This window comes from Sorex fumeus, unplaced genomic scaffold, assembly GCF_029834395.1.
Source record: "Sorex fumeus unplaced genomic scaffold, SorFum_2.1 ptg000005l, whole genome shotgun sequence".
Lineage (NCBI taxonomy): Eukaryota > Metazoa > Chordata > Mammalia > Eulipotyphla > Soricidae > Sorex > Sorex fumeus.
The window spans coordinates 8,710,708-8,736,257 of NW_026606062.1; the positions used below are offsets into that span (position 1 = coordinate 8,710,708).

A 25,550-nucleotide genomic window follows, 5' to 3' on the forward strand; every position below is an offset into this window, starting at 1 on the left:
CCAATTCCCCAAATCTGCATGATGCCCTCTGGCCGATTCCCTCACTGCAGCCTCGGCTTGGGGTTACTGGCACCGGCGTGTCTTCGTGACCTTGGCACCTGGAGGAGTGTAGGCCGGGGGGATTCATAGCCCGTCCCTAGATTGGGGGTGTCGGGGATCGGGGCTCCCGTGGAACCAGGTCCAGCCACTGCTGCCTGGGAGTCACTCTGCCTCTTCGTCACTGGCCAGGACGTGGGCACACGTGTGTTGGGACATGCTGTCTGTCCCTGCGCAGAGCAGCTGTCTGCGAGACGGCGTGAGGACTGGACAGCGCCCTCCGGGGCCTCTGCGTGACTCGGCACGTTTAGTGGGGATTGGGGTCAGAATTGATGACTGTGCCGTGGCCGCCCCTCATGACGCTCCCATCCCCGCTCCCCCCTCCCCCTGCCACACCGCCTCGCTGGGGCATCCCGGTCCCTGTCAGGGTCCCCTCCCATGCCGACATCACCCCGCAGGCTCCCAGCTCCCGTGTCCTGACAGACACACATATGCACAGACACACACAAATATACATACACATGCTTTGGGAGTTTTATCCTGACTTTCTGAGGACTTGTGTGTCTCCACACCGGTGTACCCACACATGCAGGCACATACACACATACACACACATGCACACACACACTCACATGCACACACACACTCACGCATGCATACATGCATATACAAGTCTGTGCATATACATACATGGGCATTCACACACATACATGTACACACACACACACATGCAGATACACACAGACACACAGGCACCGGGCCTTCCCAGCCCCTCAAAGCAGCCACCCATCAAGTCGTGGACTTAGCACCCAGCCCCTGAGCTGGGGTGCTCCCTGCACAGTGGGTGTTGGCATCCGGGCGGGCTCTCTCAGCAGACAACTGGGGGTGTCTGTGTACACATACTCACACCCACTGCGTGTCCACAGTCAAACCCACACCCCTGCCCCTCCCCAGGCCCAGACAGCACCTGCCAGCCTGTCTGCACCTGCGTCCTAGGTCTTCCCTGCCCTGGGGACCCCTCCTCGCCTCTAAGGCCCTGACCTTCACCATGACTGGCGGTCTCCTCTGTCTGCTGACCCGCCCGGAGCCCAGCCCCAGAGCCCCACCGGCCTGGCTGCTTCAGAGCAGAAGCAGGAGAGGAGGCCAGCGGGGGAACACGCGTGGGAGACGAGAGAGGAAAAGGGAAACACTGGCTGCTCGGGGTGGGTGGGTTTGTGCACACGTGTGTGTCTATGTGTGTGCATGTGTGTGTCTGTGTGTCTGTGTATGTGTATGCATAAATGCATGTGTATGTGTATATATGTGTGTGTCTGTGCTTATGTGTGTGAGGTTGTGTGTGTATGTGTGCATGTGTATCTTTGTGTGCATTTGCATGTGTGTGTGTGTGTGTGTGTTTGGGGGTATGGGATCGAACCCAGGGCTTCTCACATGCACAGCAATAACTCTCGCATCTGACAGGTTGCTGCTGGCTTTTCAGGGAACTTGTCCCGGGCTCCCGGGGTGCCTGGGTCTGCAATGGGCTTCCAGAGCTTTCCCACGCCTGCCTTCCTCCCCTCTGCTTTCATCTCGAGGGGCCGCAGGAGATCTCTCCTCACCCCTGCTGCTCCCTGCACCCCTGGTATGCGGCATCCTGCCCCCCACCACCACCCCCTGCGCAGCTGGGGCCCAGCTGGAACTCCCACTTTCATCCTCCCCAGGACCTCGAGCACTGCGGCCAAGAATCCTGAGCTCTGCTCCCCTGTCTGCACTGGGGAGGGGGGCGGACAGCAGGCTCTAGGGGGGGGCCAAGGGGGCTCAGAGCACTTTTCTGGAGAGAAGCAGCTTTGAGGCTGGCGGGGTGAGGGGTGCAAGAAGGAACCTTCCAGAACACGGGGGTCCACGCCACCCCTCCCTGCCCCAACCTCACGACCGCCTTGAGGCTTACTAAGGCCCTGATCCGGGAGGGGGCGGAGGATTCTGGGGCCGGGGCTGACCCAGCCCCCCCACCTCCACCAAGGCCACCCCAACTTCCCAACCTCCCCCCAAAAATGGAATGATGAACAACAACATGGTGTCACCCCTGCTCCCCCCGAACACAGCCCATCACACTGTCAGCTGGCTGTGATCCAGTGGGGTCACTGCCCTGAACCGGGTCCGGGCCTAGTACCAGGAACACACTCCCATCCCACTGACTAGACCAATCACCCAATTTAGCTCCGTCAGCTGCATGGGCGTGGTCAGGGCCCACCCTGGTCTCAGTCACGTCCAAGGGGCCGGGGTCCTGAGGGGGAGTCGGGCCTCAGGTGACAAGGAAAAGGTGTTTGGGACCTCCTGGCCTCTGGGTGTCCACTGGCCTGATAAAGAGCTGTCCCAGCCATGTCGGGGCTGCAGGGTCTGGGTCCAGGAGGTCGGGGTGACCAGGCCAGTGGGTCTGGCCTGAGTTCCGGAGACCGAGGATGTACCGTGACCATCTTGGGAAGAGCCTGCGTATTGGGGATACCTGCCCACAGATGCTTTGGGGGCTCTGAGCTGGGACTCCCCCCAACCCCTCTTACTTTCCCGTCTCGTGCAGGCCGCAGGGAGACTGGCCGAGCCTGGGGGGTGGGGGGTGACACCCAGCTTCCTCCTGCACCCAGAGAGAGCCTCTCTCGGTTCCCCATTCGGGGCGGCAGATGGCTGACCTGGACAGCTCAGCCTGCCCGGCACCCGCTTCTCCCCCCCAAGGGCACGCCCCAGACTTCCAGATCTGGAGCCCAGCCCTCCTGGACACCAGGACCCTGGGGGCGATGTCTCCCGGGGATACTGGTGCCCTGAGAACGTCTGCTGGGGAGCCCAGCTGGCAGGCCACATCCCAGCACTAAAGGTCTCTTCCACTTGGGTGTGTATGTGTATACCAATGAGCAATGTGTGCATATGTGTGTATGTGCACATATGTGCTCATGTGTGCATGTGTGTATGTGTGTGTGCATATATGTGCATGTATGTACATGTCTATATGTGTAGGTATGTGTGCATGTGTGTGTGAGATTGCATGTGCATGTGTATAGGTGTTCATTTGCATATATGTGTGTGTGCATACCTGTGCGAGGTTGTACGTGTGTGTATACGTGTGCATTTGCATGTATGTATGCATGCATGTGTGTTGTGCATGTGTGTATGCTTGGGTGTGGGTTGAAGGCATGCCTTGCGTTGAAAAGCACGTTTTGCACGTTTAACGTCTCTGGAGAGGGACCTCCAGAGGGTGTGGAACCCTGTGGTATCCTCCGGGCTCGTGGGGGGACACAAATGAACGGGGTTGCAGCATGGGGCCCCATGGCGCCTTGCTGCCCCTCAGCCCGCCCACAGCCCCTGCACGCCTGGTCCCCACTCCTCCTTCCTCCTTGGACCCGCTTGGCTGTCTCCCTGGCTGCAAACTCTTGATGGACTGACACTTGTCAACGCCGTGCTGGCTCGAGCACTGGCAACTATTGTTGTGACCACATTGTTCTGTTTTTTTGTTTTGTTTTGTTTTGTTTTGTTATTCTGCAAACTTCGGCTTCGGGACCGTTGGGGTCATTTTCCACGCCGGTTCCCGGAGGCTGGAGAGAGAGGGACCAAGTGGCCTTGCTCAAAACAAGGAGATTTACCGAGGGGAGTTTACTTCGAAATCATTTTGTTAACAACCAACTGACTCAATTCCTTAAGCCACATGCTCCAACACACACACACACACACACACACACAGATAGGCACATGTGTGCAGTGTCCGTGGGTACGTGCATGCCTTGAGAAGAATGGTCACACAGAGGAGCAGAAGACAGGCACTGAGATGCCCAGCTGAGTCAGAGAGGTCAGAGGCGTGTCCAGCTGAAGGGAAACGGTCATCTCGGGGTCATCAAGCAGGCCCAGGCCCTCAAGGCTGCTGTGGGGTCTGCTCTCTCCCCATGTCTGCGCCCCTCCCCCATCCGCTCACCTGACAAAACAAAATAAAATAAAGCTCGATCATCTTTGGTGGAAGAAATGATAAAAGTAAGTCCTTCTGCCAAGCATGCACACACTGCAGAAAGACATTCTCAGCCACTGGAAATTGTGTGTGAGAAAGAATGGGGTGGGCAGGGCTGCAGGTGATTCTTAATTGTTAATATTGAATATCAATGAGATCGACCATTACAGAACTATGCAGGATTGGGTTTCAGTCACACAATGATCCAACACTCATCCCTCCACCAATGCAAGCCACCACCAATGTCCCCATCTTCCTCCCACCGCCCCTCAACATTCTCCCACCGCTCCTCCCTCTCTCTCTCTCTCTCTCTCTCTCTTTCTCTTCCTCCTCTTCCCTTCCTCTCCCTCTCCCCTCTCTGCCTCTCTGTCTCTCTCTGCCTCTCTGTTTCTGTCTGTCTCTGTCTCTGCCTCTGTCTCTGTCTCTCTCCTTTTGTGCATTATGGTTTGCAATACAGGTACCAAGAGATCACTGTGTTTGTTCAGGGTGTTCAGTATTTGTATTGGGAAGGTAAAACTACAGTAGTTCTTTACTGGATAGCAGCTTTGGATGTGTCTACTGAGGCTTCCAAAAGTACAGGGAGATGGGGCAGGTAGCCCAGCCCGACCCTGGAAAGCCTGGAGATTTCAGTCACAAAATCCACATGCCCGAATTTTCAGCAGATGATGCTGGGATGAGGTCCTTTCTGAGACAGTGGAGTCAGGCTGGGGGTATTTCAACAATTTTGGATTGTGGAAGCAAGCGACTCTGACAGGGGCTCTGCTTGGGCGGGCACCAGACTGACCCGCCCTCTCCCAATGACCCCAGTCTGTTCAGCCCTGCACTGGTCCGGGATTAACTGTGGCTTTTGATCTCTTTCGAGATTTATTTGCTCGAGCGGGCCCAGTAACGTCTCCATTGGAGACTTTGTTGTTACTGTGTCTGGCATATCGAATACTCTCGGTAGCTTGCCGGGGTCTCTGAAGCCAGGCTGATAAATGAGCTTTTACAACTGAGCTGGAGGTAGTTTGTGGGTGTGGCTCCCACAGACCTAACTTCTGGCTGTTTAATTTCTCGGGAAACCTGCTTCTGAATTGTTGGAGTTTAGCCAGAAGCACAGCAGCAATTTGGGGCTATCGGGAAGCCTGAAGGCACCATCAGGCTGCCGATGCACTTGCCCTGTGGGTGCAGATTCACCTGCTGGCAGCGCCATATCCCCGTGACTTCTTTTCTCAAAAATTGCGTTTTGCCGTTATGAAATGGTGCCATTATGAGGAGCCTTGCTTAAACAGTCGGGTTGTTTGTTTGTGTTTGGGGACCACACCTGGCGATGCTCAGGGCTTACTCCTGGCAGTGTTGGGGGGACCATATGGGACGTCAGGGATCAAACCCGGGTCATCTTATCCACTGTACTGTTATTGCTCCAGTCCAGAAATCAGTGTTTTTTTTTTCTTTTTGGGTCACACCTGGCGATGCTCAGGGGTTACTTCTGGCTCTGCACTCAGGAATTACTCCTGGCGGTGCTCAGGGGACCCTATGGGATGCTGGGAATCAAACCCAGGTCAGCCGCGTGCAAGGCAAACGCCCTACCCGCTGTGCTATCACTCCAGCCCCGAAATCAGTGTTGTTTTTGTTTCTTAACTATGAGAAACTCCGGCTGCCTTGCGGGCCCCTGTGGCTCAGCTGGGGCCGCTGGCTTGATAGGCGGCGGTTGGCGCTGGCAGACAGACGTGGACACGGGGCTTTCCGGGGAGCGGGTCCCTCAGCATCCCCTGTGCTTCCTGGTTCCGACGGTGGCCACCAAGCCCGCAGCGCCAACGCCATCCGTCCTGCGCTCTGTCCTCAGGCGTCCGAGGGTGTCCCCATGAGGCTCTTCACCAAGCTGGACCAGCTCATCGAGTTCTACCGGAAGGAGAACATGGGCCTGGTGACGCACCTGCAGTACCCGGTGCCGCAGGAGGAGGAGGAAGGCGGGGAAGAGCTGGAGGAGGAGCCAGGTGGGGGTTCGGGCCGAGGCCGCGGGACAGGTGGAGAGGACGGGGGTGCGGGGGCTGGACCATGGGTAAAGGGCATCACCCCTCTGAATCCCTGGCGACGTCTCTGCAGGAGGCGCTGGTCAGTGTCTCGCTCAGGATGGCGTCCAGTGAGCTCACAGAGGCAGAGCGGGTGGGGGGGGGTACCCGCCGGGTGATCCATAAACGTGGCTACCGCCACCGTCAAAAGGTTGACGAGAAGGCCTGCAAGAGCCAATGCTTCTATGTGTCGTCACCTAAAAGGGGGGAAGATGGGCCGGCATGACAGGACAGTAGCAGAATGCTCACCTTGCATCCGGCCCGGGTTAGATCCCCAGCACCCCATATGGTCCCCCGAGCCCCGCCGGGAGTGATCCGTGAGCACAGAGCCAGGAGTAAGCCCTGAACATCTCTGAGTGGGGCCCAAAGGCCAGTAAATAAATACAATTTTAAAATAAAATAAAAGAGGGTGAAGAGGGGAGTCGGAAGGAGGGTTGAGGGGTCCAAGTGCAGCCTTTACATGCAGGGGCCTGGGTCCAAACCCTGGGCCCAATGAAGTGCTCCCCAGCGTGGCCGGGAGGAGCCCGGCAGAGAGCGGGTGCACCGCCCACCCCCAGCGAAGGGCAGGAGGGGGCCTGGGGCGGGCTCAGGGGTGGAGCTGTGCCTCCTTGCGGCCTTGCGTGTGTGACTTTGCTCCCAGCCCTGGCAAAAGGCGGGAAAGGAGCAAAAGCACAGCCTCAGCCTGGGGAGCACAGGGGATGCGGAGACCAGGGGGCGGAGGGCAGCGGAGGGCCCCGAGACACGCCCCCTCCCCCAACCGTGCTGCCTGCCCCTCCTCCTCCCCCTTCCTCCCAGTGTCCGCCCCAGCCCGGGACTGCAGCCCTCATCCACAAATGGGCACCACCCCTGTGTGCACACGCACACACACACACACACGCACACGCACATGCACACATGCACAGACATGCGCACAGATATGCATGCGCACACAGGCACACACATTCACGCACACATGTAGACACACAAACACACACATACATGTGCACACACATGCAAGCACACATATACACTCATGCACACGCATGCACGCACACATGTAGACACACACGCACATACATGCACGCACATGTAGACACACACGAACACACATACATGCACACACATGTGAGAGCACATATAGACACATGCACGCACACACATGTAGACACACACATACATGCACACACATGTAGACACACACGAACACACATACATGTGCACACACATGCGAGCGCACATATACACACACGCACACACATGCACACATGTAGACACACACAAACACACACATGCATGCACACACACGTGTGATAGCACATATACACACATGCACACATATGCATGCACCTACATTCACACACATGCGTGCATACACATGCGCACATATACATGTGTGCACACATGCATATGCACACATTCACATACATGAGCACACGCGTGCACACACAGGCATGTGCGCACACACATATGCATACACACGCACACGCATGCACACATATGCACACAGACGCATGCACACACATGCACATGCACATACATGCACATGCACATACATGCACACGCACATGAACACACACACACGCATGCACACGCACACCCTGCCGTGTCAGAAAGCCCTCACGAGCGGCGGGGCCAAGAGGCTGGTGGCTGGCAGGGGAGACCAGGTCCCCAGCTGCTCTGGGCCCTGCCCGGAGGCGCTGCCCTGGGCGACGTTCCTGCTCTCCCCGGCTAGAGGGTGTCCTGTGCCCGCCCGAGCTGCCGCCCAGGAACATCCCCCCGGCCGCCGGGCCACCAGAGGTCAAGGAGCCACCCGTGGCCGTGGAGGGCGCGCGCACGGTCGAGGCGGGGCGGCCGACCCTGTCGGAGACGCTGCTGCAACGCCTGCAGACCACGGACACCAGCGGGTGAGTCCCGACCCCGACGTGCCCCTCGGACCAGGTCCGCACAGACCCGCCAGGCCGCGGGCTCCGCTGCCCTGCCCCTTCCTGCCCCGCGGAGCGGACCCAGCTGGGAGCGGAAGGCCAGCTTGGCGGGGAGCACCCGAGGGTGCCATTGTGATGGGCAGATTCTCCTCCACCCCCAGGCTCCTCCTGGGGCTCCGCCTGCGGTGGCTGGTTGGGCCCAGCACACCCCTGACGTCTTGTGGGGACACGGGGACCCTCCGGGAGGAGCTTTCATGACCAGAAGGACAAAAATGCTAACGTGGCCCAGAAAAGAAACAGATGCGGGGTGACAGGGCAGACACCCGCCAGGGCCGGGTGACGGGGCAGAGCCTGTCCAGGCTGGGTGACCACAGAGACCGGCCAGGGCCAGGTGACAGAGCAGAGACCCGCCAGGCGTTCATGGGGACACTGGCAGCCTGAGCCGGGGGTGGGCCCTGCCTAGACCAGCACCTACGAGCCCCCATCCCAGAGCTAGGGAGACTCCGACCCATTCCCCTGGCGCTGCAGGTCCCAGAGCTCCGAACTTGGGCCACTGCCTTCCCCTTCATGCTGGGTTCAGGAGCTGGGGGTGGTGGCAGGGGGAGGCAGAGCCCCCTCCACGGGGTGCTCACCCAGCTGCCAGGCCCCAGCCCCCACCGGGGGAAAGAAAGCCGGGGGGGGGGGTGGCGGAGGCAGCCGGGGTCCTCCCCCTGCCGGACCCTGGCACCCCGCGCGGGCCTGGGGCTGGGATGCAGGGTGTGCCCTCGCCCGACTTCTCGCTGCTGTGACTGTGTGGCCGGGACCCGTCAACCAGTGTCTCTCTGCGCAGACTCTCCGAGGAGCAGCTGAGAGCCATCCAGGACTACCTGAGCACCCAGCTGGCCCTGGACGCGGACGCGGTGCAGACCGGCGTGGGTGGCGCCCCCCAGCTGCAGAAGCTCGTGCTGCACCTCTGCAGGGACCTCCACGGGTACCATGGGCAGCGGGCGGGCACCTGCACCCCCCACATGGGCTGGGCCACGCCCCTGCCCCTGCCCTTGCGGCAGAAGCTCTGCCTGCTAGGGATAAGGGCCCCTTAGTGGGGGGTGTGGGGGGGGAGAGAGAGAGAGAGAAGGAGAGGGAGGGAGAGAGGGACAGAGAGAGAAGGAGAGAGGGAGAGTGGGAGAGTTAGGGAAGGGAGAGAGGGAGAGAGGAGGGAGAGAGAGAGAGAGAGAGGGAGCGAGGGTGAGAGGGAGAGGGAGAGAGAGGAAGAGAGGGAGAGAGAAGGGAGGAGAGAGGAGGGGGTGAGAGAGAGAAAAGGGAGATGAAAGAGAGAGGAGAGAGGGAGAGAGGAGAGAGAGAGGGAGAGAGAGAAGGGAGAGAGAGAGTTAGAGGAGAGGGAGGAAGAAAGGGACACAGAGAGAAGGAGAGAGGGAGAGAGAGAAGGGAGATGAAAGAGAGGAGAGAGGGAGAGACAGGAGAGGGAGAGAGAGAGAAAAGAGGGAGAGAGAAAATAGAGGAGAGGGGGAGAGGGAGGAAGAAAGAAGGGGAGAGACAGAGAGGAGGTGAGGGAGAGGAGAGAGACAGAGACAGAGACAGAGACAGAGACAGAGAGAGGAAAGAGGAGAGCGAGCACCATCTCTTGGTGGTCTCCAGCCTTGCTCCTGTGCTCTCTGCGCTGTGGGTGTTTTCTGTTTTTGAGTTGGAGCCCGGGGCTACGGGGGGTGGGGGTGGGTCGGGGTGTGGGGACAGCGGGGCCCTTCCATGCTCCGTGGCCGCTCTCCTTCCTGTAGCTGCATCCAACCGGCTCACAAGGGCACCAGGGTGAGTCGGCCTGTTTGTGACATGGGTGCCCAGGGCCCCAAAAGGTTTTATTTTAGTTGGCTTGAGCCCATACTTGGCAGTGCTCAAGCGTCACTCCCAACTCAGTGTTCTGGAGTTGCTCCCAGTTTGGTGCTCTTGGGTTGCTCTCCGTCCAGTGCTCTGGGGGTTTCTCCAAGATTAGTGTTCGGGGTGGGGGGTTGCTCCCAGCTCAGTGTTCTGAGGTTGTGCCCAGCTCAGGGCTCCAGGTTGCTCCCAAAACAGTGCTCTGAGGTTACACCCGGTTTGATGCTCCTCAGTGTCCCCAGTTCAGTGCTCTGGGGTTGTTCCCAGTAGTGCTCGGGAGACAACGTGGCACAGTGGCAGGATCATACCCAGCCTCAGGCATGAGAAACCTCCGCTCAGCCCTTTGAGGTCTCCCCAACCCCCAGGATCACAGTTTCTAAGAGTGAGTCAAGCGACCCAACGTTTGGGACGTCCTCTAGCGTCAGTTGGCAAGAACCCTGATCTGAGACCCTCTGGATGTTCTGTTTTCACTTAATTAGCGTTAAAACTGGCGTCAAGTTGAATTACTCATAATTGTTAGAAGCGCTACCTTAAGGCTGAGAAGCCAACTGGAAAATGAGAGAAAGAACATTTGAAATACTTAAAAAAAAAACTGGAAAAAAAAAACACTAAAGAGAAGAAAAACATCCAAAAAACATCTGAAAGAAATCACAAGGAACCAAAACAATCCTGCCACAAATGAAAGGTCAACATTTGGGTTGGGAAAAAGAGCGTTTCATGTGTGCGAGGGATTTTTCCAGCCACGGTGGCTTCATCCTCTCCTTACACTGAATCAGCTGACGGCAGCCTCAAAGTCCTGCTGTCAATTTCTGCCATGTTCATCTCAGCTCAGTTAATGTGCAAAAAAAAATTTTTTTTCCATTACCGGTAATCAAATTAAACTATTTTTCTCCCTCACAGGCTCTTAAAAGCCCAGTCAGTTTATTTGGGAAATTTGACAAATAATTTCTTTGACAAGTACAGCCCACATCCAATTTGGCCAGTCGGGTTGCGTTTTAGCGATGGGCTTCCAGCTAACGAAATCCCAGCCCATCAGACCCAGCGTGGCCCTTGCTGGAGAGTTCCAGGCAGGATTTGTTCTTTTCCCCATTGGATGCTGGTGTTACGAATGATTTGTCACTAGTGAGAGCACTCACATGCACACACGTACACACACACACACACACACACACACACACACACACACAGGTACAATCTCCTGGTGGTCTCCAGCTTTCCTTCCCCAGTGGCTTGTCCCTTCCTCTTGGTCCTGCAATAATGCTCAGAAGCTGTGAGGCTCTCCGAGGTGCCCCTCCCGCCCCCTAGGCTGCTCCCTGATGAGTGCTCCCTAATGGGTGCTCCCTGATAAGTGCTCCCTGGATGTCCTAGGAGGGGCCTGCCCCACCTGACGAGACAGCAGCTTCCCAGCATGCCCGCTAGTTGTGCCAGCATCCACCCTTTGCAGAGTTGCTGTAAACCCGCCTCTTCCGGTTTGGGTCTGGGATACTGACGGTTTCCAGACTCTTCTGTGTCACTCGTGGGTGAGAGTGAGAGCCGGGCCTGGACTCGGTTAACAGAGGGCGGAATTCCAGAAACTCCGAGACCAGGAAACCATCCACGGGGCCGTCCTCCAACACACACACTTAAATTCCTCTGCAGGTGACAGTTCTGAGAAACTCTTGATTTTCAGACGACTCATCCCCGCTCATTCATATGAGAGAGACCGTAGAGATAGGCCGACCATGGCAACCAGATTTCACTGAGTCAAAGCCAGAATGCCCAGTTCAGGCTGGTTCTGAGCGAAAGCACAAAGACTTTTTTTTTTATGCAGGAGTACTGCCATTTATTCAGCCACTGATTAGCTGACTGAATTGTGCATGAACTCCACCTTACTTTTTTTTTCATTTTTTATAATTTTATTTATTGAATCACCATGAGAGCAGTTACAAAGCTTTCAGGTCCAAGTCTCGGTCATACAATGAAACACCCGTACCTTCACCAGTGCCCATTCTCCACCCCCAAAGACCCCAGTATACCCCCATCCCACACCCTCCCCCCCTACCTGTGGGGCAGACGATTTCCACAGTCCCCTCTCTCTCCTTTGATCACATTCAATATTTTGACACCAGACCCACCATTATTATTTGAGATTTTTATTTTAGCATAAGGACATGTCGCTGGACATTAGCGTAGGTCCTAGGGCCATCTCCGAGTGTACGCAGCCACCCCTGGGCTCAATCCACAGTCCCCCATAGCGCCCCCCGAGCATTGCCAGGCATCATTCTGAGTACAGAGCCAATTTTGCCCCCCATCCTGCCCTCAATAAAACTAACATTAAATAAATAGCAAAGTGTGGGAGAGGACATTAATTGAGAACCCAAGTAAGCAGCCAAACTCAAAACACTGTCTCACCGGAGTTCCGCAAAAATAAACCCATCTTTTTCCAATCAAATGTGAAAATCCAATCACAGAGCCGTGTCAGGGAAATATATATAGAAAGTCTAGGGGGCCGGGGGAGCACGTGCAAAGGATGTGTGATGAAAAATTGATAGTCTGGAAGGGCTGCGACAGCGTCTAGCTGCTAGCACGGGCTGGCGAGGAAGCAGGGAACAGAGGTGTGATCTAGACTAAATGTATATAAGAGAAAAAATGGTTTTCCAGGCTTATAAAAGTCCTCCTCAAGAGAGAGTTAACAGAACAAGCGGACAGCAATACCCAAACCTCTTCTAAGATTCTGCATCACCAGGAAAGATGAGTGCACCTAGTCGCTGACAAGAAAGACCAGCCTGGCTTGATTTTATTTACTTGGGGGCTTCGGATCACACCCAGCTGTACTGAGGATCCTTCCTGGTCATGTTTGGGGGGGTGCCAGGGAGAGAATTAGGGATAGAACCTCGGCCCCTGTGATATCTCTCTGGTTCAGAACCCTTTATTTATTATTTATTTATTTATTTTGTTTTTGGGTCACACCCAGCGATGCACAGGGGTTCCTCCTGGCTCTGCACTCAGGAATTACTCCTGGCGGTGCTCAGGGGACCGTATAGGATGCCAGGGATCGAACCCGGGTTGGCCGCGTGCATGGCAAACACCCTACCCGCTGTGCTATCGCTCCAGCCCCTGGTTCAGAATCCTTAAAAAAAAAAAAATCAGTTTTTATTTCCATTCCTGGAAAGAATAAAAGCTTTGAAGCCCCAACTCTAGAGAGTTCCCTGGGCAGGCAACAACTCCATCGGAGCACAGATGCTGGAAAAAGCGGGGTCTCGTGACTACTTCAAAAAAAAACACCTAGGGGCCAGAGAGATAGCACAGTGGGTAGGGCATTTGCCTTGCACATGGCCGATCCAGGTTCGATCCCCGGCATCCCATATGGTCCCCTGAGCACTGCAAGAACCCATGGCTCACGGAGCGGCTGGGGGAGAGTCCAGCCCGAGCAGAAGTGACCATTCTCTGCCCCAAGAGCCACTATGATGGAAGCAGAAATGAACAACAAAACTGGCTGCGTCCACCCGACCAGCTGGGCCCCTGCAGCCCACTCTGAAACCACAGCCGACCCCAGAACGGACAGGGTTTGGAGGGGAAGTCAGACCTTTGGTGAGCCCTGGCACGGACCATGGAGGTGGGGAGCAGACCGGACTCAGCCGGACAGGTGCCATGGCCACTCCTGGTTGGTTGCCACAGAACGGCCAGCATCCAGACAGCCCCCAAGCACGTGGACTCATTCAGTGTACACGAACTTGACGGGGATGCTGGGTACTGGTCCAGAGCTGGGAGATGCAGCAAAGAACCAGAAGTAATTTGTTCTGGAAGAAAGTTGTCTCCAAGGAATCAATTTTCTTTTTTTTCTTTTTGGGTCACATCCGCCAATGCACAGGGGTTAGTTACTCCTGCTCATGTACTCAGGAATTACTTCTGCCAGTGTGCTCGGGGGACCATATGGGATGCTGGGAACCCTGGTCAGCCGCGTGCATGGCAAATGCCCTACCCGCCCTACCCAGCACCTCAATTTGTTTTTACAACAAATAAATATAGTCAGTCAACACGTTGTGTATTTCCAATACACAGTGCTATATGCCAATTACACTTCAATTGGGGAAAGAGAGGGGGGAGGGAGGGAGAGAGAGGGAGAGAGAGAGGGAGAGAGAGATCATACGATCATACAGTGGCTTACCTTGACTTGCCTGCCATGTGGCTGATCTTGGTTCGTCCGTCCCCGGCACCTCAGAGGGTCCCCTGAGCCCCGCCAGGAGTGATCCCTGAGCACAGAGCCAGGAGTAAGCCCTTGGCAACACCAGGAGTGGTCCCCAAACCATCAAAATTTAAGCAAAATCATTGTGGAGCAAATGAACAATGGTTGGGAAGCAAATTTATATTGGTGAAAATAAATTCGGGAAAAAAGTTCGATGAAGAACGTCTTTTTTTTCTTTTTTGATAAAGCAAGATAGTTTTTATGGAACGAAATTTACTTGAGAACGACATGAGGGAGAGAGAGGGAGATGTGTTCACGAGAGAACACAGGCTCCTCGAGAGGGAAAAGCAGAAAAAGAGAGATGCAGGGGCTGGAGAAACAGTCCGGCGGGGAGGGTGCCTGTCTCACACCCAGCAGACTCGGGTTCGACACCCGGCATCCCATATGCCCAAGTCCTCCAGGGACAGTGACAGTGACCGTGAAGGCCAGAGAGAAAGCTCAAGGGGATGGCCATAGGCTCTGCCTGTGGGGAGCCCCAGCGGGTCAGCGTCTTAGCACAGCAGGGAGGGCACCTGCCTTGGACGGGGCTGACACCTCCACCACCCCCCACCCCCGCCCCCAGCATGCAATACGGTTCCTGAGCCCGGCCAGGAGTGACTCCTGAGTGCAGAGCCAGGAGTAAACCCTGAGTATTACCAGGTTGCGCCTCCCCAAATACCCAACCCCCAAATAAATCACTTTTTTTTTGGTTTGTTTTTGTTTGGGGACCACACCCAGCGGAGCTTAGGACTTCCCTCCTGGCAGGGCTTGAGTGACTACAGAGGATGCCTGCGGGGGACAGAACCTGGAGTGGTCGCCTGCAAGGCCGGGGCCCTCCCCCACTGCCCTGTCCCCCTCCAGCCCACTAAGGAATCAACATCGAGGACTTAACATCCAGCAAACAGTTTTGGAGTTTGGAGTTTGGGAGTTTTGCAGAGATACGGGAATCGTTGCATCCTGTTGCTTTCCTAAAAGCCGGGACATTTTCAAGCCATCCTCAATCTGGAAAAAGGCACAAGATAAATCATACATATTCATCGCATTAAAATACAAATATGAGTCCCCTTGTAGTAGACATATTGCCCCGTTAGGAAGAAGAAAGAAGCAAAGTAGAGGGGAAATGCCGCCCCCAAGATTAAATGAGAAGCGGAGTTTAAACCAGTGTGAGAAATCACAAACAAAACCACCGAGGAAACGGACTGAGGACAGGAACGTTTGGAGAAGGGCGGGTGTGGGGGGAGGGGTGGGAGTCAGGGGGAGAGGGGGAAAAAAAAAACCCTGGACAGGGCAGAGTAAAGAAATGCAGATGACCTGTGGGCTCAATGGTCACCCGGACAGCGGACAGCGCCTAGCGGGCAGCTCAGCGTCTGTCGGGTCTCCGGCCCTGGGCTGCTTCTCCTAACCCCGGAACTGAGCTGCTGACACCGGCTGTGGGCACGGAGTTGCTCGCAGCACCCCTGGGTGCTTGTGCTTGAAGAATACTTCCGGATCTTGAGCTCGAAGAGTATTCCCAGACTAGTATAATATATGTGAAAAACAAGTGCTGTGTTTGGTGAAGCACGAAGTGAAAAATCAGAATTCAAAGTGGTCCGCTCAGCAGGCTTGGAAGAGTAGAAAAACAGTAGGAAAAGGGCACAGGTTGGGCAGTCAGAGGGGTTCGGAGGGGCTCACTTCCGGGCCAGGGCAAGGCTGAGCGTCCCAGCCCCCCACCCCACCCCAGGAAGCCCCTGGGGCCAGCATTTAAAATGCAGATTCCAGACCGGGCAGGGCCCAGAAATTAGCATTTTCAAATCAAAGGCTGATGCCGGAGCTTCTTGTAAACGGAAGCTGGGAAAATGCGTTAGGTCTCGGTGGGTCCGTAGTTTTGTGGTCAACACTGCGATTGCCTGCGGGTTCCGGCGGGACCTGGGTCCCGTGAGCCCGACGGGAGGGACATGTGGGGTGAGGGGAGGGCGGCTCTCCTGAGCGGGCTCTTTGCCTGGGCTTGTCCTCCCTAACGCCTGGCCTTGGCCTTGTCGCCTGTCCCCAGCGAGGTGGTCAGGACCCTGCCCGCCCTGGAGTCTCTGCAAAGGTTGTTCGACCAGCAGCTGTCGCCCGGCCTCCGCCCACGGCCCCAGGTAAAGAAAGGCTTGGGGTGCGGGGAGGGTGGGAGCCCATGATCCGGTGCGGGGTGGGGGGATGCTTCAGGGGGATTGAGTGGGTCACCTTACACTCCTGCTGGACCAAGAGCACCTGGCTTGGTGGCATCCATCGTAGCCCCCTGGACATGACAGACACCCACCCCTACCCCCCAGGCAGGTGTGAAGATTCTAATAAACGTCCGTCTCAGGGCAAAACAAAACGCTGCACGGCTCACCAATGGGAATAGAGGCCGTCCAGGGCCAGTCCCTAAACCCCCCCCCCCCACAGGAGCTGCAAGGGAGCGAACGGTGGGGGTGGGCGGGGGTGGGGCAGGGGGGGTGTTTCCATTCTTGGTCTGGCCTCTCACCAGAGAGAAAAGTGAAGGGGCCAGCTAGAGAGATAGGACAGTGGGGACGGCGTTTGCCTTGCATAGGGACGACCTGGGTTTGATCCCCGGCACCCCCTGGGGTCCCCCAAGCACCGCCAGGAGCAGATGAGTAAACCTCTGAGCATCAGGGAACGGTGAAAGCGCGCCCTACAGTGCAGGGCAGGGTCTTGCAGGGGTAACAAAAAGGGGGGTTTGGTCTAGCCCAAGAATCAATTTGTGGGGATCAGAGCAATAGTATACAGCAGGGAGGGCGTTTGCCTTGCACGCGGCCGACCCGGGTTTGATTCCCAGCATCCCATGTGGACCTCCAAGCATCGTCAGGAGTAATTCCTAGGTGCAGAGCCAGGAATAACCCTTGAGCATCGCCGGGTGTGACCCAAAAAGAAAAAAAAAGAATCAATGGGTGGGGTGTGGATTCCTTCCAGCTGGTGCTCTGGAGGCCGGGGGTCCTGCCGACTACTGCTGAGGCCTGCGGATGCAGTGCTGCCTGGCCCCACAGTGCTCAAGGGACCAGGGATTGAACCCTGTGCCAAGCAGGGGCCCTAACCACTGCCCTATCTCCCTGTCCTAGGATTCATATTTTAAATCAACAAATAATCAAGGCAAAACCCCATTTAAAAGCCAAACTTTTTATTGATTGAGGCATAGTGGTTTACAATATTGGTAATGATGGTTTCTTGTGGACGGAATTCCACCGCCACCCCCATCACCAGTGTGTCTGTCTCCCTTCTCCAAGGTTCCCACCCAACTCGGTGGTGTGAATCAGTTCATCCATTATGTCACCTTTGGCCCTTGCTGTATGCCTTTAGGTTCCACGTATGAGCAATCGTTCTGCATCTGTCCCTTTCCTTCTGACTGATGCCACTCATAAAGATCTCCTCGAGTCCCATCCGTGTCACCGCAAATTATACAATTCTGTCCTTTTTAGAGCTGCATAGTATTCCATTGTGTATATAGACCATCTTTCTTTCTTTGGCTTTTTTTTTGGGGGGGGGGGCGGGAATCTTACCTGGCGATACTCAGGGGTTACTCCTGGCTCTTCACTCAGGAATTACTCCTGATGGTACTGGGGGGGTGGGCATATAGGCTACTGGGGATTGAACCCAGGTTTGCTGCCTGCAAAGCAAATGCCCTACCCACTGTACTATGACTCTGGCCCTGCGACCACATTTCTTGATCCACTCACTTGGAGTTGGACATTTGGTTTGTTTCCATTATTGGCTGTCGTGCTAAGCGCTTTGATGAACAGAGGTGTAGACGTCATTTTGAATGAATATTTGGCAGCCAACAGGTGGTGTCACTGTGTCGTCCGGTGGGAGTTCTGATTCTACTTTGGGGGGAGTCGCCATACTGCTTCCCATAGAGGCTGAAGGGACGACGTTCCCTCCACCGGTGGATGAAGGGTTTGTCTCTCACGACATCCCCAGCGCGAATTGTTTCCAAACTTTCTCATCTGTGTGGTCCTCAGGCGTAGATAACTCATTGTTGTTTTGATCTGCATTTTCAGGAGTGACAGTGAGCACTTTTTCACCTGCCTGTTTGCTGCTGTTTGAATTCTTCTGGGAAGGGTTCATATCTTCTCCCCATTCTTTTAGCTTTGTTTTTGGGTCACATCCAGCGAGGCTCAGAGCTTCCTCCTGGCTCTGCACTCAGGAATCACTCCTACTGGTGCCCAGGGGACCATATGGGATGCCGGGGATCGAACCCGGGTTGGCCACATGCCAGGCAAACGCCCTCCCCGCTGTACTCTAGCTTTGGCCCGTATTTTGGAAATTTTGTTGTTGGTTTTTGTGAGTGTTTTATAGATCTTGGATATTTACCCTTTATCTGATGTATTGTGTGCAAATATTGTCTTTTTATTGGCGCTTGAGTTTAATAATCTCGTGGGTTTTTTTTTTTTTTCCAATGAGGAAGGATATACAAAGGAGTGTTTCGGGGCTGAGGATGTGGTTCTGGGCTCAGTCCTTTCTTGCGTGAGGGTCTGGGTTCGATCCCCTCCTTAGGAATATCCACCTCCTGAGGAAGGAACAGGGGTCCTTGCATGGGCAAGCAGGGGGTCAGGGGCTCTGGGGAGGGGGTTCCTGGGTTCCCACAGCGCTGTGGGCGGGGGTAGTTGGGGGCTCCTGAAAGGTCATGTGACCCGTGTGGAAGGCGGGGTGCACGCAGCCGGCATCCTCAACCCCACCCGGGCTTCACTGTCCCGCCTCAGACTCAACCATTTTCTCCATGGAAGTGGACAAAGCAGTCTGGGATTCACCCTAAGGGGGAAAGGCGGTGGGGGGGAGGGTGGACCGTGTCCACTGCAGGATGGGGCCTCCCAGGCGTAGCTGTCCAGCCCACAGGACAGCTGGGCCCAGGTCTCTGGAGTGGAGCCAGTGTGATCAGGAGCCAGTGTGGGGTCAGGAACCAGGAAGGGGTCAGGAACCAGGGTGGGGAACCAGTGTGGGGTCAGGAACCGATGTGGGGTCAGGAGCCTGTAGGGGACCCGCCCCGCCCCCCCGAGGTGCAGTGGCTGTTTCAGCCGGAGCACACACAGAGACCCGAGTGACCGGGGTCCCCTGTCCAACTGGACTGGGTCTCGGCGACCCTCAAGAGGTGTTGCTTAGGGCAGCTGATGGATGATGGAGCTGATGGATGCTGGAGGGGACACACAACCAGCCTCAAGGACAGCTCTGGTCTGGTCCCCCTCACTCGGGGGCCGGGGGAGAGACCCCAGCCCTGGGCCCGGCACTGGGGTGGATGAGCCAGAGGGAAGCAGAGGGAACGGCCGAGGACTGAGGGCAGGTGGGGGCCGTGGCCACTTAGGGTGGTGGTGCCCGCCCTGGTGTCCTGTGCCCGCCCACACTGGGGATCCCGGTCACTCACCACCAGTGACCACAGATGACCCCTGTGGCTCTGCCCCTCCTTTCCCAGGCGTCCGGGGAAGCCAGTCCGGCCACCATGGTGGCCAGGCTCAGCCAGCTGACCAGCCTGCTGTCCTCCATTGAAGACAAGGTATGGGGCATACAGGGGTGTGTGTGTGGGGGGGGGTCTGCCGCCTGCCGGGGCCATGCTCAGGGGCTGTGCTCCACCCACAGTTCAAGGCTCTGCTGCACGAGAGCCCCGAGGGACCCCACCGGCATTCGCTCATCCCCCCGGTCACCTTCGAGGTAAGGTCCCTGGGAGGAGCGGGCACCGGACAACCTAGGGAGCCCCCGAGGGCCCGCGATGCTGTCAGCCTGGCCCCTCGCACTTGGGGGGGACCCACCAGGGCCCCGATCTGTGGGAAGTGATCTCAAGGAGAAGCTATCACTGGACACGGGGGGGGGGGGGGGGGGGCCTGATTTAGTTTTTCTTCTTCCTCCCTGCCCGATTCTGAGGGTGGCAGTGTGGGAGAAGGTGCCGCCCGGGTCCTCTGGGTGCCTGCAGCCCCGGCCGCTTTGTTCCACTCTGTCCTGTTGGGGTTAGGGGTTCGGGGGCTTGGGGGTGCCTGGTCCTGAGCAGCCTTTGCTTCTTTTTCCGTTTCCTTTTGCTAATTCTGCAGTAAGATCTATCTCTGTCCTCTGCGTTTGGGGGGTTGTGTTTTTTTTTGTTTTTTTGTTGTTGTTTTTTTCCTTTTTGGGGCTATACCCGGCAGTGCTCTTGGCTCTGCACGCAGGAATTACCCCTGGTGGTGCTCAGGGGACCATATAGGGTGCCGGGGACCGAGCCCGGGTCGGCTGCGTGCAAGGCCAGTGCCCTCCGCACTGTGCTGTCACTCCAGCCCTATCTCTGTCCTCGTAACGTGAGGGCGACCGGCTTTGTCCCCGCAACTGTCAATACTGTTCAGTGGGTAGCAGCGATCTTTAGCCCTGGGCTGAGACGGGTTACCAGATCCTTCCTGGAGGTCTGCCCAGAGGCTAATCCCTGCTCACTTGGGTGGCCTCATGCCTCTGCCAGCTCTGCGGGGTCCCTGGGGGCCACTCCCGCATCAACCTCCTTCCCATTAGCCCCAGGCCCCTGGCTCGGGAGGGAAACAGAGGCCCAGAGACCCACCGTGAGCCTGGAGGCTTGAGTAGCCGGGAGGGCCCCTGTTCACAGACCAAAGAGCCAGGGCGGCATGAGAGTCTGATGGAGGAGGCAAGGCTGACAGCACCGCTCCCCTCCCCCATCCCTCCCTTCCGCCCCCTCCTCCTCCCTTTCCCCACCTTCTCTCTCTCCCTCTTCCCCTCCTCCTGTGTCCCTCCCGCCTTCCCCCTCCCTCCCTCCCATCTCTGCACCCCACTTCCCTTCCAGGTGAAGGCGGAGTCCCTAGGGATCCCTCAGAAACTGCAGCTCAAGGTCGATGTGGAGTCTGGGAAGCTGATCATCAAGAAGTCCAAGGACGGCTCCGAGGACAAGTTCTACGGCCACAAGAAAAGTCAGTGCTTTGCTGTCGCTTCTCCTTGGTGGGGGGTGTGGTCGGGGCGTGGTCGACTGTGGCGGGGCGTGGTGGGGGCGTGGTCTACCGTGTTGGGGGCGTGGTCGACCGTGGTGGGGCGTGGTTGACCGTGGTGGGGCGTGGTCTACCGTGGTGGGGGCGTGGTCGACCGTGGTGGGGCGTGGTCTACCGTGGTCGGGGCGTGGTCGGCTGTGGTCAGGGCGTGGTCTACTGTGGTGGGGCGTGGTCGATTGTGGTGGGGCGTGGTCGGGGCGTGGTCTACCGTGGTGGGGCGTGGTCGGCTGTGGTCAGGGCGTGGTCTACTGTGGTGGGGCGTGGTCGATTGTGGTGGGGCGTGGTTTACTGTGGTGGGGCGTGGTTAGGGCGTGGTCGACTGTGGTCGAGGCGTGGTCAGGGCCTGGCCGAGTGTCAGCTCTGGGGAAGCCAGGGGTGGGGGCCCTCTCAGTAGCGTGGCCCCTGGGTGTGGTCAGGGCGTGGCCGAGTGAGGTTCTGGGGGAGCTGCCCCCCGTCAGGAGCGTGATCTTGACTGACCCCCTTAAGCCCACTCCTTTGCTGTGAGGTTAGAGGGACCTGCTGGCCCCTTTAAGGTCAGGGTGTCACATGGACAGGCAGGGAGTGTGGGGGGACACTCTGGGCTGGGCTGGGCACGGGGGCAGGCGAGGGGTCAGTCCCAGATCTCTGAGATGCCCCCTGATGCCCCGTATCACCAAGCCCATAGGAAGCAAGAGACCCCCGGGGCAGGACTTGGGGGAGAGGGAGGCTGGTGGGGGAGACCCCAGGCCCAGGTGGCCCCAAGACCCGCACAGCCCTGTGGTGAGAACTGGCATAGATTCCAGGGTTTGGGGCTCACGCACAGGAGAGGCAGAGCAGACGCCCCAACTCTGAGGCGCACACACTGGGAGGTCACAGGCCTAAGACGGGTCCTAAGAGCTTCAGAGCCAAAGATCACCCCAGACTCCACAGGGCGTCCCCGGCACCAGTACAAAAGCAGGACACCCCCAGGCCCGACCACAGCCATGCGGAAGAAGCGATCTGTGGTCAGCACAGCCCAGTACGGGTGTGTGTGTGGGGTGCTCAGGGGAAACCCAAGGGCACTGGTATGGGGGTTGGAGGGTCTTCGTGTGTGCCCAGCAGGGAGCCAGTGTGGGAGTCGCTGAAGCAAACCCCAGAAAGTGGGAGGCACAAGGTCCAAGACCTGAGGATTGGGGAGGGGTTACTCGGGGTCCCCCAGGAGAGAGTCAGGCCTTTGTGAACCGTCAAAACCCCACTGTTTTGGGGCTGGAGAGATAGCACAGCGGGTAGGGTGTGTTTACCTTGCACGTGGCCAACCTGGGTTCGATCCCTGGCATCCCATAGGGTCTCCCAAGCACCGCCAGGAGTGATTCCTGAGTGCAGAGCCAGGAGTAACCCCTGTGCATCACTGGGTGTGACCCAAAAAGCAAAAAGGAAAAAAAAAAAGAAAAACCCCACTGTTTGTAAAAGTTTAACAGAACTGTTGAGTTTGGGGTAGAAGTGAAAGTTTGTTTTGCCTTCTTTTGGGGTGCTGGGCCAGGGACCCTCACCCCCCCCAGCCCTCCCCCAGTCTGAGATGTGAACGTTTTAAACGTAGTTACATCCTTGCGAATGCTTGAGTGAGATCAATTTTCTATTTGATTTGGAAGGAAAAGGAAGGAGGGAGGAGGAGGGGAGAGAGGGTGGAGACCAGCCCCGCCACCCCTGCCCTGGGCAGAGAGGCCCCCCCACCCCCAGCTTGTCTTCACGCGGGTCCCCGTCCGTCGGGCAGCCGAGGGGCGTCGTGTGCGTGTGGGTGGGGAGTAATGGTCCTTCCTCTCCAGTCTTGCAGCTCATCAAGTCCCAGAAACTCCCCAACAAGCTGGTGATCATGGTGGAGACAGAGAAGGAGAAGACGCTGAGGAAGGAATACATTTTTGCCGACTCCAAAGTAAGCGAGCCGAGCCGGTGACACGTGTCCTTGCGTCCGTGGGGGTGGGGGGGCTGGCTTCCACCAGCCTGAGCACAGAGAACTCCAGATCAGTGACCACTGACCATTGTGTGCAAGCCTAGGGGACAAGGGCTCCCAGCTCCCAGCTCAGACACAGGGATGGCGTCCCCCCACCCAGGTTGGGACCCGGGACCCACGGACACAATTCAGGGGGTGCTGGTGGGAGGTCAGGGGGACCCAGAGCAAGCTGAGAGGCCCCAGAGGGGGGCAGTGAAGCGGCCCAGTTAAAGGTGAGACCCCCTGGTCCCAAGAGACAGTGTTTGGCCATGACGCCCTCAGAGCGGGCAGGGTAAGGTTTGCAGTTTCTCGACTGAATCCAACGGACCTGCCATCGCAGTGGGCCTGAAATGCCAGGCTCCAGGCGGGTTCTCCTGGAACCCGAAATTCCAGGTCTGCTCTGGCTGGCAGCCGAGAGAGCGCCTGCTGTGTCCCGGGACGCGGCCTTGGGCGCCCCCTCTTACCTACGTCCAGCGGAAACGTTTTTCCATGATTTAAGTCCTTGCTCTCAGCGTTGCGGTCACCCTCCCCAGTAAGCGGGAGCGGAGGGCACACACCTCGGCGTCACCCTTGCCTCTTCCCTGGAGGCCCAGCTGGCACTGCTGAGAGGGCCCTGGGCGCGGCTCAGTGCCAGAGCACATGCTTTGCACACACGAGGCCTTGGGTTTGATCCCTCGCATTGGTGTATACATGTGTTATCTTTTTTTTTATTATTGAATTTGCTCGAGCGGACAACAGTAACGTCTCCATTGTGAGACTTGTTGTTACCGTCTTTGGCATATCGAATACATCATGGGGAGCTTGCCAGGCTTTGCCGTGTGGGTGAGATACTCTCGGTAGCTTGCCAGGCTCTCCGAGAGCGATGAAGGAATTGAACCCGTGTCAACCACGTGCAAGGCAAGTGCCCTACCCGCTGTTCTATTGCTCCAGCCTTGCTATTGCTAGCACAGCGGGTAGGGCACTTGCCTTGCACGCGGCTGGCCCTGCCGACCCAAGTTCGATTCCTCCGCCCCTCTCGGAGAGCCCGGCAAGGTACCAAGAGTATCCCGCCCGCACGGCAAAACCTGGCGAGCTGCCCGTGACGTATTCAATATGCCAAACACGGTAACATCAAGTCTCACAATGGAGACGTTACTGGGCCCGCTCGAGCAAATCAATGAACAACCGGAGGACAGTGCTACAGTGCTTTTTTTTTTTTTTTTTTTGCTTTTTGGGTCACACCCGCTAATGCACAGGGGTTACTCCTGGTTCTGTGCTCAGGGGCCCATATGACCATATGGGATGCTGGGAATTGAACCCGGGTTGGCCGCGTGCAAGGCAAGCGCCCTACCTGCTGTGCTATTGCTCCAGCCCCCCCATGCTTTCTTTTACTGAATCACCGTGAGAACCGTTTACAAAGCTTTTGGGTTTAAGTCTCGGTCCTGCGATGATCAAACACCCATCCCTTCACCAGTGCACATGTTCCACCACCAAGAACCCCAGTATACCCCCCTCCCACCCCCACTCCCCTGCCTGTGTGGCAGATAATTTCCATTTTACTCTCTCTCAATTACATTCAATATTTCGACAAAAGACCCACCATTATTTTTTGGAATTTCCCCCCCAGCAATCAGACCTGCCAAAAAGGCAGCATTAGATCATTTGTTTTCTGTGGCTGATTATGAAGAGCACAAGATAAGTAGCCGGGAGAGCTGTTCGTGGACGGCAGCTGGGGGTCTCGTCAGGGGAGGGGGTGGGGGGGGGAGAAGTTACACGTGTTATCTTGATCGTCTTCCCCTACCCCGTCCTGTTTTTCGGGCCACCCCCAGCTGTGCTCAGGAGCTGTTCCTGGCTCTGTGCTCAGGGGATGCTTCTGACGGCGCTTGGGGGACCCCAGGCGTCAGCGCTGGAACCCGGGCCCTGCGTGCAGAGCGAGCGCTGGGCCCGTGCAGGCACCCTGCCCTGGACCATCTGTTCTCGGTGACTGATGCACTATTTCTGCACAGAAATCAAGGCCCTGGGGGGTTCTACCCTAGTTTTTCTCAAGCCTTTCCCGCCTCATTTTCTTCCTCTGGTCTCCCCTGTCCTAAGATTTAGCCTCAATCCAGATCAATAGCACAGCGGGGAGGGCGTTTGCCTTGCACGCAGCCAACCCGAGTTCGATCCCCGACATCCCATATGGGCCCCTGAGCACTGCCAGAAGTAATTCCTGAGTGCAGAGCCAGGAGTAACCCCTGTGCATCACCAGATGTGAACCCCCCCCCCAAAAAAAACTAAGATTTAGCCCCAATTCTGTGATGTTTTGGGTTTGTTTGGGGGCCACACCCAGGGGTACCCCGGGCTTGCTCCTAACTCTGCCCTTGGGGGATCAGCTCTGGGACCCTGCGAGGTGACTGGGATCTAGTCCAGGTCGGTGGCATACACGGCAAACATTTTACCCACTGTGTGTTTCTGTGCAGTTCCCACAGATGCCTTTTTTTTCATGTGTGACCCCCTTATTTGTACGGTTTTTGCCTCTAGCCTCCCCTGGAATATTCTGGGGGCCCATCCTGGGCTCTCTGGACCCCGATTAGGAAACGCTGCTTCAGCCTCTGCAGGGCTTAACTTGGAGGAATTAAGAATTCTGTGGGGTTGGAGCGATAGCA

The 25,550-nt window shown here is 56.9% G+C and overlaps 1 protein-coding gene across 1 annotated transcript in view; it reads left to right on the forward strand.

The window, feature by feature from the left end:
• The window catches only part of INPP5D (inositol polyphosphate-5-phosphatase D), an 87,977-nt gene that overhangs the window by 41,239 nt on the left and 21,188 nt on the right, over window positions 1-25,550 (forward strand). The window contains 8 exon segments of the mRNA XM_056121880.1: window positions 5,823-5,973; window positions 7,760-7,931; window positions 8,779-8,919; window positions 16,049-16,136; window positions 19,442-19,522; window positions 19,606-19,677; window positions 20,783-20,906; window positions 22,763-22,869. Coding sequence (XP_055977855.1) covers window positions 5,823-5,973; window positions 7,760-7,931; window positions 8,779-8,919; window positions 16,049-16,136; window positions 19,442-19,522; window positions 19,606-19,677; window positions 20,783-20,906; window positions 22,763-22,869 — 936 coding nt within the window.